A 16046-nucleotide genomic window follows, 5' to 3' on the forward strand; every position below is an offset into this window, starting at 1 on the left:
ATTTTAGGCATATGATTAGGGTTTAGGTTTTGATTGGATCTGCTATCTAAGGAAATATTTTATGGCTAATATTGATATACTAAGTTTGCTGCTAGAAATATGTATTATGTTTTTAAAAATTAGACAGATATGTAAAGCTCTACATTGACAAAATATTAAAGAATTTTCATCTATTGTTGCATCTTTGTTCCTAGGGTCTCTTTGTCGCTCTTAATTCTAAGGAGTTGACATATAGTTATTTTCATGTTCCCAAGGGAGTGTTTATTATCTACATTCGTTGGACTTAGACCATCAAGAGAATTATTGCGGCAGACTAATGCATAAGGTAACACAGGCGGATCTAGGATTTTAATTCTAAGGGTTTAATATTTAAAGTTATGGGTTCATACTCATATCATATTATTTAATACAATTTTAGTAATTTTTTATACATAAATTTATGTTTCGTGTCGAAAGTACTGGGTTCAGTTGAACCCGATAGTTTTATGCTGCATCCGCCCCTGGGTATCGAGACATTAAAGAGCAACTACATAAATTTATGTTCCGCGTCGAAAGTACTGATTTCAATTAAATCCTATAGTTCTATGCTGCATATGCCCCAGGGTATCGAGGCATTAAAGAGCAACCATGAAAAAGAGCGATAGTAATAAACTTGAGGGACAAAAGGAAGCGCTGGAAGAATAAGGAGTGCTATCACCTAAGCAACTAATACCGTGAAAGAGTTTATATTCCTTAATAATATGCGAACACTTACATGAGGCATATGCAAGATATACTTGTATACAAAGAGTAAGCTACCTTCACATTAAAGATATACAAAATAAATTTCAACATTTTCAATTCCAAGCAATAAGACACTCCATTGTAGGTAACAATTCTTGTACCTCACCTTTCTTGATTCTTTGAAGCTCTTTAGCAACATTAATCATATTTGGCCTATCTTCACCAACTTTTTGAGCACATTTCAAAGCCAAATTCAAAAATGCCTTCAGTTTCTTTTATTCGACTTGCAAAATCTTGGAATCAATAAGATTATCGTCTAACTTATTGTTCTCGACACATTTTGATGCATAATTCTCCAAAGAAACCAAACCATAATCTTCAGTATAATATTTTCCCTCATGATTAACCCTAATTTCTTTCCCACTTAACAACATAAGCAAAAATAACCCAAAACTAAATACATCTGATTTTAATGTAACATTACTAGACCATACATATTCAGGATCTAAATACCCAATTATCCCTATTAAATCATCTTGTACTTTTACTTTACCAATTGGAAGTGGTATACAACATTCAAAATTATACAATTTTACAACACCATTTTGGTCCAAAATTACATTGCTAGAAGTTAAATTCCTATGAATAACTGGTGTTGGAAATTCAGTATGAAGATAAAGAATTACAGTTGCAACATCTATAGCAATTTTCACTCTTTTTTCCCATGTCAAAAAATTTTCACAAGAAGGTGAGAAAAGTTTAAAAAAATAATTAAATTGTGAATATTCATAAACTAAATCTACCCTTTCAAATTCTAAACAATAGCCTATTATTTTTGTGATGACGCCATCACTTGTGTTAGAAACAAATTCTGTATTTCGAGGCCTTAAAACCTCTTTTTTACCTCACCTCGATTTGCGTGCGTGGTCCGGACGTATATCCGAAAAAGCTTTTATGTGAAAATATGAGAAATAGAAATTTCTAAAGTTAAAATTTTATTATGGTTGACTTTGGTCAACATTTTGAGCAAACGGACCCGGATCTGTGTTCCGACGATCCCGGGAGGTCTGCAGTAAAATATGAGACTTGGGCGTATGCCCGAAAATGAATTCCGTGGTCCCAAGCCTTAGAAATTAATTTTTAAAAGAAATTATTTTGCTGAATTATTTATGAAATAAAGAAAAGAATTAATGTTTGAAACCGTTGGTATCGGGCCCGTATTTTGGTTCCGGAGCCGGTACAAACTTGTTAAAGTATTTAAATGATAACTGTGAAATTTGGTGAAACATGGAGTTTATTTGACATGATTTGGACCTCCTGTTGAAGAGTTATGAACTTTAAGTGTTCTTGATGAAAATGATATGTTTTGAGGTTTAATTCATAGTTTTACATATTTTTTCATGATTTGATTGCACGAGCAAGTCCGTATAATTTTTTTAGGTTGGTGTGCATGTTTGGTTTGGAGCCCCGAGGGCTCGAGTGAGTTTTGGATAGGCCACAGAGTGGAATTGAACTTAGGAAGCTGCAGGTTTTCAGCTGGTATGTTGCAGGTCTGTAGGCTTCGCAAATGCGAAGCCTAGCTCGCAAATGCGAGAAATCATCGCAAATGCGATATCTGACCTGGGCTGCCTTGGTCGCAAATGCGACTTCTTTATCGCAAATGAGGCATTGCATTTGCGAATGGTCCCTCGCAAATGCGAAGGTGATCGGAAATAAGTTGGGTCGCAAATGCGATAAAAGCTTCGCATTTGCAAAGTTAGCAGTCTGAGGTATTGTGACGAGTATCTATACGTAGCTATGTGTTATTTGTTGAGTACGACATATAGGTATGGTGACGAGTATCTATACGTTGGTGTCAAGCGTGCCCGCGAGTCTTGTACCATGATTAATGTGTCTCCGTTTGTATAGTTCATGCCTCATGTGATGATTTCTATTGTTGAGTAAAGCTTGTGGAAGTAATAGTGGTATTTGAATATTGAAAAGCGTTGGCTCAAGTTGTATAATGAATTGTGGAAGTATAATTGGCAATTGAACCCTATAGACCATTGACTCAAGTTGTGAGGTGAGTTGTGAAGTAAATGTGAACAAGAGAAGAGGATTAATGTATTGTCTCCCTTGCCGGGAAGTTGTTGTTTTTAATGTTATCTCCCTTGTCGGGATGTTGATGCTTTTGATATTGTTTTCTTGCCGGTATTTGATTGTTGAACCATTGTTCCCTTGCCGGGATTTTATTATAATTTTATTTACTTCCTTACCCTTATTGTTTGTGATTATTTTTTGGGTGAGGAAGAGCGTTAAAGCACGAAGGTTGATGTCATGTATTATTTTGGTGAGAGAGTGTTAAAGCACGAAGGGTGGTAACGTGTATGAGTTTGTGAGGAAGAGTGTAAAGCACGAAGGGTGATTTCGTGCCGCACGATGTACAATTCCGTGCTGATTATATTGATTTTTAAGGTGAGGACGAGAGTAAAAACACGAAGGGTAATGCCGTGTAGATTATATTGATTCTTATAGAAAGGACGAGAGTAAAAGCACGAAGGGTGATGTCGTGCATTTATTTGATTTCTAATTCTTCTTGATAATTGAGTTATGGTGTTCCTTATATTTACCTGTTGTCCTCCTGTTATCATTTGATGTTTCCCCGCATCATGTTTTCTCCTCCCATTCTTAACTATACACTCCTGCTTTATTTTTTGTTGTATATGATTTAACTGCACATGTTTATTTTGTAGTCTGGTCCGAGCCTCGTCACTACTTCGCCAAGGTTAGGCTAGGCACTTACCAGCACATGCGGTCGGTTGTGCTGATACTACACTCTGCACTGTGTTCAAACGGGTGACTTGCCTAGCTTTCACTAGTAGGCGCCATCACGACTCCTGAGGGTGGGAAATTCGAGTCGTGACAAGTTGTTATCAGAGCTCTAGGTTACATAGGTCTCACAATTCACGGACAAGCTTAGTAGAGTCTGAAGGATCGGTACGGAGACGTTTGTATTTAACCCCTAGAGGCTACAGAGTTAGGAAAAACTTCACATCTATTCTTTCCTATCGTGCGGCTTGGTTTCTCAATGCTAATTGAATTTCTATTCTGTTCTTTAGCAGATGGCGAGAACACGTACTTCCTCATCCACTGATCAGCAGCTCGAGCCTCCAGCAGCAGCTCTCTCGAGGGGAAAAGGCCGAGGCCGTGCTAGAGGCCGAGGGAGAGGCAGAGCTCAGCACAGAGCAGCAGCACCAGCGGCGGAGCCTCAGGTTGAGTTTGATGATGAGGTTTTGGCCCAGGCAGCTCAGGGGCCCAGCTCAGGTCCCATAGGGGTTCATTGCTACCCCAGTACTCTAGGATGCTCTGGTCTATCTAGTGGGCGTTATGGAGAGTGTCACCCGGGCAGGCTTGCTTCCTGTAGCACCAACCGTCTCTCAGGCTGGAGGAGGAAACCAGACTCCTGCTACTCGCACTCTGACGCAGATGGCTCCCCAGTTTCAGATTCCAGCAGCTCAGCCAGTTGGAGCAGTTCAGCCGGTTGTGGTAGCTCAAACCGGTGATGGAGCAACTATGTATGCTGATGCCTTGTGTAGATTGTACAGGTTTACCAAGCTCTTCACTACCACTTTCAACGGTGCGTCTTCTGAGGATCCCCAGGATTATTTGGACAGCTGTCATGAGGTTCTCAGGAACATGGGGATACTGGAGACCAATGGGGTCGACTTTGCTACTTTTTGCTTGTTTGGATCCGCCAAGACTTGGTGGAGAGATTATTGTTTGGCTAGACCAGCCGGGTCACCAGCTTTGACTTGGGAGCAGTTTTCTTAGCTATTTATGAAGAAATTTCTCCCTATCACTCAGAGAGAGATCTATTGGAGGCAGTTTAAGCGTCTCCGACAGGGTTCCATGACTATTACTCAGTACGAGACTAGGTTTATTGATTTGGCATGTCATGTTCTTATTATACTTCCCACAGAGATAGAGAGAGAGAGAGAGAGAGAGAGGAGGAGGTTCATTAAGAGACTCATCCAGCCTATTCGACTTCATATGGCTAAGGAGACGGGGAGTGAGATTTCTTTTTAGGAGGCGGCCAATGTGGCCAGGAGAGTTGAGATGGTTCTATCACAGAGAGGTGGTCAGGGGTCTAACAAGAGGCCTCGTCATTCAGGTAGATTCAGTGGCACCTCGTCTGGAGGCAGGGATTCGTATGGTAAAGGCCATCCTCTTAGGCCTTTTCAGTTAGCACTTCAGGTTCATATGTAGTATTCTAATTAGCAGTCCAACAGTGCACCACCAGCTCCTATCATTGCACCGCCGCTCAAGAGATTTTGGGGTGGTCATTCACGTCGGCAGGGTTAGTAGTCTCCGCAGCCGAAGGCTTGTTATACTTGTGGTGATATGTGCCACATTGCTAGATTTAGCCCTCGAGCATCGAGCAGCTCTCAGCATTAGGGTTAACATTCCATGGTTCAGGCACCGAGTGTTCCACAGCCCGCTCAGCCAGCTAGAGGTGGAGGTAGAGGTGCTAGAGGTGGAGGTAGAGGTATTAGAGGTGGAGGTCAGGACGCTGGAGATGGAGGCCAGCCAGCAGCAGGCCATCCCAGAGATGTAGTTCAGAGTGGTAGGGCCTAGCCCCGATGTTATGCTCTTCTAGCTAGGCCTGAGGCTAAGGCTTCTGATGCAGTTATTACATGTATTGTTCTGGTTTATAGTAGAGATACTTCAGTTCTATTTGATCCGGGATCTACATACTCCTATGTGTCATCTTATTTTGCACAGTATCTGGTCATGCCTAATGATTCTTTGAGTGCTCCTGTATATGTGTCTACGCCGGTGGGTGATTCTATTGTGGTAGATCGTGTCCATCGTTCATGTATAGTTGTGATCGGGGGTCTTGAGACTCGTGTAGATTTGTTACTTTTGGACATGGTTGATTTTGATGTCATATTGGGGATGGAGTGGTTATCACCTTACCACGCTATCTTGGATTGTCATGCCAAGACTGTGACCTTAGCCTTACCGGGCTTACCTCGTTTAGAGTGGAGAGGGACTCCTGGTCATTCTACCCATAGTGTTATCTCATATATGAAGGCTTGGCGTATGGTCGAGAAGGGGTGTTTGGCTTATTTGGCATATGTTCGTGATTCTAGTGCCGAGGTTCCTTCTATTGATTCTAGTGCATGTTGTTCGTGAGTTTCCTGAGGTATTTCCTTCAGACCTGCCGGGTATGCCACCCGACAAGAATATTGACTTCTGCATTGATTTGGCTCGGGGCTGCACCCAATCCATTTCTATCTTGTCGTATCATATGGCCCCGCCTGAGTTGAAAGAGTTGAAGGAGCAGTTGCAAGACTTGCTTGAAAAAAGGCTTTATTAGACCTAGTGTCTCACCTTGGGGTGCGCCGGTGTTGTTTGTCAAGAAGAAGGACGGATTGATGAGAATGTGTATAGATTACCGGCAGTTGAACAAGGTTACAATCAAGAATAAGTATACATTGCCGAGGATTGATGATTTGTTTGATCAGCTTTAGGGTGCCAAGGTATTTTTAAAGATTGACTTGAGATCTGGCTACCATCAGTTGAGAATTAGGGCATCCAATGTCCCTAAGACAGCTTTCCGCACTCGGTACGGGCATTATGAGTTCTTGGTGATGTCATTCGGGTTAACAAATGCCCCAACAACTTTTATGGATTTGATGAACCGAGTGTTCAGGCCTTACTTGGCTTCGTTCGTGATAGTCTTCATTGATGATATTTTGATCTATTCCTGCAGCTGGGAGGAGCATGAGCAGCATCTGAGAGTGGTCCTCTAGACTTTGAGAGATAGTTAGTTGTATGCAAAGTTTTCGAAGTGTGAATTCTGGTTGAGTTCAGTTGCATTTTTGGGTCATGTTGTATCAGTAGAGGGTATTCAGGCAGATCCGAAGAAGATAGAGGCAGTCAAAAACTGGCCTAGACCAGCATCAGCTACAGAGATCTGGAGTTTCTTGGGTTTGGCAGGTTATTATCATCGGTTTGTGGAGGGGTTTTCATCTATTGCAGCCCCGATGACCAGGTTGACCCAGAAGGGTGCCCAGTTCAGGTGGTCGGACGAGTATGAGGCAAGCTTTCAGAAGCTCAAGACAGCTTTGACTACGGCGTCAGTGTTGGTTTTGCCCACAGGTTCAAGGCCATATACAGTTTATTGTGATGCATCTCATATTGGACTTGGTGCGATGTTGATGCAGGATGGCAAGGTCATTGCCTACGCTTCGCGGCAATTGAAGATTCATGAGAAGAACTATTCAGTCCATGATTTGGAGTTAGCAGCCATTGTTCACGTGTTGAAGATTTGGAGGCATTATCTATATAGTATGTCATGTGAGGTGTTCACGGATCACAAGAGTCTACAATACTTGTTCAAGCAGAAGGAGCTAAATTTAAGGTAGAGAAGGTGGTTGGAGCTGTTGAAAGACTATGATATCACCATCTCATATCATCCGTGAAAGGCCAATGTGGTGGACGATGCTTTGAGTAAGAAGTCAGCAAGTATGGGCAGTCTTGCGTATATTTCGGTCGGTGAGAGACCGCTTGCTTTGGATGTTCAGGCTTTGGCCAATTAGTTCGTGAGGTTAGATGTTTCTGAGCCCAGTTATGTATTAGCTTGCCTTCTTTATTGGAGTGTGTCCGAGATCGGTAGTATGATGATCCTCATTTGTATGTCCTTAGAGACACGGTACAACACGGAGTTTTAAAGCAGGTTACATTAGGAGATGATGGAGTTTTGAGGCTACAGGGTCGAATTTGTGTGCCTAATGTGGATAGGTTCTGGGAGTTGATTTTAGAGGAGGCCCATAGTTCCCAGTACTCTATTCACCCAGGCACCACTAAGATGTATCAGGATTTGCGGCGTCATTATTTGTGGAAGAGAATGAAGAAGGACATTGTTGCATATATGGCTAGGTGTTTGAATTGTCAGCAGGTTAAGTACGAGCATCAGAGGCCTGGTGGTTTGTTCCTGAAGATTGAGATTCCTGAGTGGAAGTGGGAGCGCATCACTATGGACTTTGTTGTTGGACTCCCACGGACTCAGAGGAAGTTCGATACAGTATGAGTTATTGTTGATAGGCTGACCAAGTCAGCACATTTCATTCCTGTGGCAGTCTCCTATTCTTCCAAGAGATTAGCTGAGATCTATATCCGGGAGATTGTTCGTCTTTATGGTGTGCTCGTGTCTATTATTTCGGACCGAGGTACACAGTTTACCTCACATTTGTGGAGAGCAGTTCAGCGGGAGTTGGGCACATGGCTTGAGTTGAGCACATCATTTCATCCTCAGGCGGACGGGCAATCCGAGCGCACTATTCAGATTTTGGAGGATATGCTCTGAGCTTATGTCATTGACTTTGGAGGCTCGTGGGATCAGTTTTTGCCTCTAGCAGAGTTTGCCTACAACAATAACTACCAGTCGAGTATCCAGATGGCTCCTTATGAGGCTTGATATGGTAGGCAGTGTCGGCAACCGGTTGGATGGTTCGAGTCAGAAGAGGCTCGGTTGTTGGTTACGGATCTAGTACAGGATGCATTGGACAAGGTCAGGATTATTCAGGATAGGCTTCGTACAGTTCAGTCCAGGCAAAAGGGTTATGCTGACCATAAGGTTCGTGATTTGGAATTCATGGTAGGTGAGCAGGTGTTGCTTCGGGTGTCGCCTATGAACGACATGATGAGATTTAGGAAGAGGGGAAAGCTTAGCCCTAGGTTTATTAGCCCGTTTGAGATTCTTGATCGAGTGTGAGAGGTGGCTTACAGACTTGCGTTGCCACTGAGCTTATCAGCCGTGAATCCAGTGTTTCACGTATCCATGCTTTGGATGTATCACAACGATCCATCCCACGTGTTAGATTTCAACACTGTCCAGTTGGACAAGGACTTGTCCTATGAGGAGGAGCCTGTAGCTATTCTAGACCGGCAGGTTCGTCAGTTGAGATCGAAGCGTTTCCCTTCTGATCATGTTTAGTGGAGAGATCAGCTTGCTGAGGCATCGACCTGGGAGTGCGAGTCCGATATGGGGAGCCGTTATCCCCATCTTTTCCCCGACTCAGGTACTTCCTTCTTATGTCTGTTCGAGGACGAACGATTGTTTTAGAGATGGAGGATGTGATGGCCTTTTGTCATCACTTGTGTTAGAAACAAATTCTGTGTTCCAAGGCTTTCAAACCTCCTTTTTACCTCACCTCGATTTGTGTGCATGGTCCGGACGTATATCTGGAAAAGCTTTTATGTGAAAATATGAGAAATAAAAATTTCTAAAGTTAAAATTTAATTATGGTTGACTTTGGTCAACATTTTGAGCAAACGGACCCGAATCTGTGTTCCGACGATCTAGGGAGGTCCGCCGTAAAATATGAGACTTGGGCGTATGCCCGGAAATAAATTCCAAGGTCCCAAGCCTTAGAAATCAATTTTTGAAAGAAATTATTTTGCTGAATTATTTATGAAATAAAGAAAAGAATTAATGTTTGAAACCATTGGTATCGGGCCCGTATTTTGGTTCCGCAGCCGGTACAAACTTGTTAAAGTATTTAAATGATAATTGTGAAATTTGGTGAAAATGGAGTTTATTTGACATGATTTGGACCTCCGGTTAAAGAGTTATGTACTTTAAGTATTCTTGATGAAAATGATATGTTTTGAGGTTTAATTCATAGTTTTACATATTATTTTCATGATTTTATTGCACGAGCAAGTCCATATGATGTTTTTAGGTTGGTGTGCATGTTTGGTTTAGAGCCTCGAGGGCTCGAGTGAGTTTTAGATAGGCCACGGAGTGGAATTGAACTTAGGAAGTTGCAGGTTTTCAGCTAGTATGTTGCAGGTCTGCTGGTTTCGCAAATGCGAAGCCTGGCTCGCAAATACGAGAAATTATCACAAATGCAATATCTCACCTGGGCTGCCTTGGTCGCAAATGCGACTTCTTTATCGTAAATGCGGTATCGCATTTGCGAATGGTCCCTCGCATATGCGAAGTGACCAGAAATAAGCTGGGTCGCAAATGCGACAAAAGCTTCGCATATGCAAAGTTAGCAGTCTGAGGGGTTCGCAATTGCGAACCCTGGTCGCAATTGCGACACATGTAACCTGCAAAATCATAACTTAGACGCATTTCAACCATTTTTCAAACCCTTTCAATAACAAAACACTCTTAGGCGATTTTTCAAAGACAAGTACTCTTCCAAATCGATTGTAAGTCATTTCTAACTTGTTTTTATTAATCTTTAACATCTTTTCTCATAATTTCAACTCAAATCAAAGGTTTTCATGGGGAAAATTTGGTGTTTTGGGTAGAACCTAGGGTTTTTAAATTTTGGGGATTTGGACCTCGATTTGAGGTCCGATTTCAAAATAAATTATATATTTGGGTTCGTGGGGGAATGGGTAATCGGGTTTTGGTTCAAACCTCGGGTTTTGACCATGTGGGTCCGGGGGCGATTTTTGACTTTTTGAGAAAAACTTTAGAAAACCTATTTTCATACATTGGAATTGATTCATTTAGCATTTATTGATATAGTTAAGTAACTTATGGCTAGATACGAGCGAATTGGTGGTGAAATTAAAAGGTAAAGCGATAGTTGAGACTTGAATTATGTTCGTGACATCGAGGTAAGTGTTTGGTCTAACCTTAGCTTGAGGGATTAGGAGTCGTGTCCTATTTTCTATGTGTTAATTGTGGAGTACGACGTATAGTCATGGTGAGGAGTATCTATACGTTGGTGTCAAGCATGTATGTGAGTCTTATACCAAGATTAATGTGTCTCCGTTTGTATAGTTCATGCCTCATGTGATGATTTCTATTGTTGAGTAAATCTTGTGAAAGTAATAGTGGTATTTGAATATTGAAGAGTGTTGGCTCAAGTTGTATACTGAATTGTGGAGGTATAATTGGCAATTGAACCCTATAGAACATTGACTCAAGTTGTAAAGTGAGTTGTGAAGTAAATGTAAACAAGAGAAGAGGATTAATGTATTGTCTCCCTTGCCCGGATGTTATTGCTTTTAATGCTATCTCCCTTGCCGGGATATTGATGCTTTTGATATTGTTCCCTTGCCGGGATTTGATTGTTGAACTATTGTTCCCTTGCCAGGATTTTATTATAATTTTATTTACTTCCTTACCCTTATTGCTTGTGATTGTTGTTTGGGTGAGGAAGAGCGTTAAAGCACAAATGGTGATGACGTGTATTATTTTGGTGAGAGAGTATTAAAATACGAAGGGTGATGCCGTGTATGATTTTGTGAGGAAGAGTGTAAAGCGCGAAGGGTGATGCCGTGCTGCACGATGTACAATTTTGTGCCGCTTATATAGATTTTTAGGGTGACGAGATTAAAAGCACGAAGGGTGATGCCGTGCAGATTATACTGATTCTTATGGCGAGGACGAGAGTAAAAGCACGAATGGTGATGTCGTGCACTTGTTTGATTTCTGATTCTTGTTGATAATTGAGTTATGGTGTTTCTTATATTTAGCTGTTGTCCTCCTATTATCATTTGATGTTTCCCCACAACATGTTTCCCCCCTCCTATTCTTACCTGTCCACTCCTGCTTTTATTTTCCCCTATATATGATTTAACTGCACAAGTTTATTTGGTACTTTGGTCCTAGCCTCGTCACTACTTCGCCAAGGTTAGGCTAGGCACTTACCAGCACATGGGGTCGGTTGTGCTGATACTACACTCTACAATGTGTGCATATCCTGGTGCAACAGCTTTTGGACCTTACCTTGGGGTTGCTGCCTTCAGTCCATTCGGAGATCCAAGGTAGTCCTGTAGGCGTCCGCATGCCCTGACATCTCCCTCTATCCTTCATCCTGTTTCATTTACGTATTTCAGAAACAGTGTTGTACTTATTTTTCGGACCTTGTTTGTAGTATTCCTAGACCGTCTGTGAAGTTGTGACACCAGTTCTGAGTAGTATTTGTTTAAGAAATTGTATTGGAAATATTTAAATGGTTTTAGTTGTTTCTTCCGCTTGTTTAAATTCCGATGTTATAAATTGTTGGTTCCTAATTGATTAAGGATTAAAAATGGAAAAAAGTAAATTGTTCAAACAGTTGGCTTGTCTAGCTTTCACTAGTAGGCGCCATCATGACTTCCGAGGGTGGGAAATCCAGGTCGTGAAAATTTTAAGGAAATTTTTGTGGTAACTCATTTCAGAGGAAATTACTATGTCACGTATTACATGGTCGTGACGATCCATTTTCTTTTTTCTCTCGTATTTTTTTACTAATAATTTTTTCTCATTAAAATTACCTTTGTATAAATAGGGGCCTAACACTTTCTTGAAATCCATTTGTTGAAGTAATGATTTCTTCTGCAGTGAAGCTTCTAAGAGGGATTTTTTGTTGGCCATAATTGCAAAAAGAAAGCTGCTCTTTTAGTAATGCACTTTCATTTATGAAGTAATGTAGAGATTTTTCATTGTTTTCTTTTTTGTTTTCCTTTTTTGAAAGTAAAAAGGGAAGTTTTTTGCCTAGATTGTTCATGGAAATTGAGAGATTGAAGAAGTTTTGTGCGATGACCCAAAAGGTCATCACCTTTTTTAGAAATAAATTCTGTATTCCGAGGCCTTAAAAACCTGTCTCTGCATCACCTCGATTTGTGTGCACAGTCCAGGCACGTAACCAGAAAGCAATTATGTGAAGATCTGTGAAAAATGATAAAATTTGCCTTTAAAATAAGTTTAAGTTGACTTCGGTCAATATTTTGGATAAACAGACCCAGACCCGTAATTTGACGGTCCCGGAGGGTCCGTAGAAAAATATGGAACTTAGGCGTATGCCCGAATTCCGAGGTCCCAAGCCCAAGAAATAAATTTTTAAAGAAAATTATTTTCTAGAATATTTATGAGTTTTTGGAAATGAAATGTGTTTGAAATTTGATGGTATCGGGCCCGTATTCTGGTTCCGGAGCTCGGTACAGGTCTTATATGTGTTTTAAGTTGAGTATGTGAAATTTGGTAAGAAACGGATTTGAAATGACGTGAATCGGTCCTTATTTGGGAAAAATTGAAAAATTTGATGTTCTTAAGTGATTTTATGATTTTGATGCTAAATCCATAGTTGTTGATGTTATTTTGGTGATTTGAATGCATGACCAAATTCGTATGCTATTTTTAGGTTGGTGTGCATGTTTGGTTTGGAACCTCGAGGGATCGGGTGAGTTTTGGATAGGCCACGGAGTGAAATTTGCACTTAGGAATTTGCTGGTATATTGCAGGCCTGTAGGCTTCGCGAAGCCTGGCTCGCAAATGCGAGAGTTACATCGCAAATGCGAAAAACCCAGGGCCAGCACTACCTCGCAAATGCGAGGTACACATCGCAAATGCGATGCCTTCAGTAGTAGCTAGTGGTTGCAAATGCGAGTTCGCAATTGCGAACATATGATCGCAAATGCGAGTTCGCAATTGCGAACATATGATCGCAAATGCGAAGGCAGCAGGTTCCTTAAGGATTCGCAATTGCGAACCCTGGTTGCAATTGCGATATCTGCGACCTACAATTTTATAACTTAGCCGAAAATCTTTATTTTTCACACTCTTTCAAAACCAAAACACTCTTGTGCGATTTTTTTCAAAGACGACTTCTCTCCAAATCGATTGCAAGTCATTTTTAAGTTGTTTTCTTTTATCTTTAATATCTTTCCACATGATTTCAACTCAAAATCAATGATTTACATGAGGGAAATTAAGTGTTTTGGGTAGAACCTAGGTTTTTCAAATTTTGGGGATTTTGACCTCGATTTGAGGTCTGATTTCAAAACAAATTATATATTTGGGTTCGTGGGGGAATGGGTAATCGGGTTTTGGTTCGAACCTCGGGTTTTGACCATATGGGCCCGAGGGCGATTTTTCGCTTTTTGGGAAAACTTTAGAAAACCTATTTTCATGCATTGGAATTGATTCATTTAGCATTTATTGATATAGTTAAGTAACTTGTGGCTAGATACGAGCGAATTGGTGGTGGAATCAAGAGGTAAAGCGATAGTTGAGGCTTGAATTGTGTTCGTGGCATCGAGGTAAGTGTTTGGTCTAACCTTAGCTTGAGGGATTAGGAGTCGAGTCCTATTTGCTATGTGCTACTTGTTGAGTATGATGTATAGGCATGGTGACGAGTATCTATATGTCGTTGTCAAGCATGCCATGAGTCCTAAATTGAAATCGTTGTATTCTTAATAAGTACTACAAATGCCTAAGTTGTTGATTCTCTGTGTTGGGAAAGAATTGTGATTATTCTTGTAGAAATTGCTTATGGTTGAGTATTGGTGCTAGTTGAGGTTTCTTTCGTGAAGTTAAATATTGGAAAAAGTTTGGTTATAGTTGATCCCCTTGCCGCGACGTATTTACTTATACTGTTGATTCCCTTGCAGGATATTGTTGTTCCCTTATTGTTCCCTTGATGGGGCTCTTTTGTGATTGGTGTTGAATTATATATTGGGATCGAGTTGCACACCGCAACAATATTATATTTGGATCGGGTTGCACGCCGCAATAGTGATATATGATATGGATCGGATTGCACGCCGCAATAGTAATTTTTATGATTCGGATCGGGTTGCGCGCCGCAACAATAAAGGATAAAAGTGATTATTGATTGTCACGGTTCCCTTATTCTTTCTGCTGGGAATTTTAAATTGTTCTTTATGCTTTTCTCCTGAGTTACTGTTGGTAAATGATATTCCCCCGCAGCATATTTCCCCCTCCTATCCTTAACTGTACATTTCTGCTTTATTTTCTGTTGTATATGATATATCTGCACAGGTTTATTTGGTAGTCTGGTCCTAGCCTCGTCACTACTTCGCCGGGGTTAGGATAGATACTTACCAGCACATGGGGTCGGTTGTGCTGATACTACACTCTGCACTGTGTGTAGATCCCAGAGCAACAGCTTACCTTAGCTTGGGTGGCTGGCTTCAGTCCATACGGAGATCCAAGGTAGTCCAGCAGGCGTCCGCAGGCCCTAGCGCCTCCCTCTATCCGTTCATCCTGTTTCATTTTCGTATTTCAGAAACAGTGTATTATTTATTTTTCAGACCTTGTTTATAGTAATTCTAGACCGTCTGTGAAGCGCGACACCAGTTCTAGGTAGTCCTTGTATTAGAAGTTGTATTGGACATATTTAAATAGTTTTATTGTTTCTTCCGCTTTTTTAAATTCCGCTGATTATAAATTGTTGATTCAAAATTGTTAAAGGATTAAAAATGGGAAATAGGTAAATTGTTCAAACGGTAAACTTGCCTAACTTTCATTAGTAGGCGCTATCACGACTCTCGCGGGTGGGAAATTCGGATCGTGACATTTTTTGTTATAAAAAAGTTGTGAGAACACTGAGAAGTAGTTGAGGGACATTGAAAGTATAGTTCATTTGGTCAAAGATGAAAACGTGTGAAAGTTTAAGCTGAAATATTGGGGGGAAAAAGAAGAAGAAGAAGAGCTGAAATATTGGGGAAAAAAAGAAGAAGAAGAACATAAGCAACTGGTTGTGTACTTTTGCAAAATGACGCGTTTTTATTGGCGTTTAGAGTGCTACACACCAAAAGGTCAAAAAGCAAAGGAATCATTACACAAATAGTCGCTAAATTTGACAAGTGAGGCTTGCTAAGTTGGTAAAAGTACTTCTACCCATGACCGTTAGGTCCAAGGTTCAAGTCACGCTAAAGGGGAAGTGTGAAAACACTATAGATCCTCCTAATTTAGGAGGGGTTTGAAAAAAGCATAGCCGCTAGATTTAGTGAGTGTTTGGACATAAGAATCGTAAAATTCCGAAAAAAATGAAAAAATTTTTAAGTGAAAATAATATTTGAAAATTAGAATTATGGTTGGACACGAATATAAATTGGGCTCTTTTTTGAATATTTGTGACCGATCTGAAGTGAAAATTTTGAAAAACAACTTTTTGGAGTTTTTTTAAAACTTTAAAAAATTCCGAAATTCATCTGCAAGTGAAAATTGAAAATTTTATGCCTAAACATTAATTTTGAAAAAAAATATATAAAAATATCGGGAAAAGGTGAAAAAACAATTATGGCCAAACAAGCCCTTTCTATTTTTTTAGTCGATATCCATAGATTATATACGATTATATAGGAATTGCATATAAATTATACTTCCGACGGCTATTTTCAGTTTAATTCTTTAAAAGAGGGAAAATAGAAAAGGTAAGAAAATTGAAAAAGACTGACTCTCACCAAAGCCATCAAGTTCGGTGAAACTAGCTCTTAATTTTACGCATGATCACTAAAATTTATCTGTTATAACTTATAACTATAAAAATAATAATATTATTTTGTGCAATTATAAAAAAAGT

At 40.4% G+C, this 16046-nt stretch overlaps 1 protein-coding gene across 1 annotated transcript in view; it reads right to left on the reverse strand.

The window, feature by feature from the left end:
- Positions 1-582: 582 nt before the first annotated feature.
- Positions 583-16046, reverse strand: part of LOC142161978 (non-functional pseudokinase ZED1-like) — a 38019-nt gene continuing 22555 nt past the window's right edge. Inside the window, exons 2-5 of the mRNA XM_075218272.1 lie at positions 1045-1527; positions 890-999; positions 755-798; positions 583-672 (exon numbers count right to left, since the gene is read on the reverse strand). Of these exons, the coding sequence (XP_075074373.1) occupies positions 583-672; positions 755-798; positions 890-999; positions 1045-1527 (727 nt within the window). The remainder of the gene's footprint in view (positions 673-754; positions 799-889; positions 1000-1044; positions 1528-16046) is intronic.

This window comes from Nicotiana tabacum, chromosome 7, assembly GCF_000715075.1.
Source record: "Nicotiana tabacum cultivar K326 chromosome 7, ASM71507v2, whole genome shotgun sequence".
Classification (NCBI taxonomy): Eukaryota; Viridiplantae; Streptophyta; class Magnoliopsida; order Solanales; family Solanaceae; genus Nicotiana; species Nicotiana tabacum.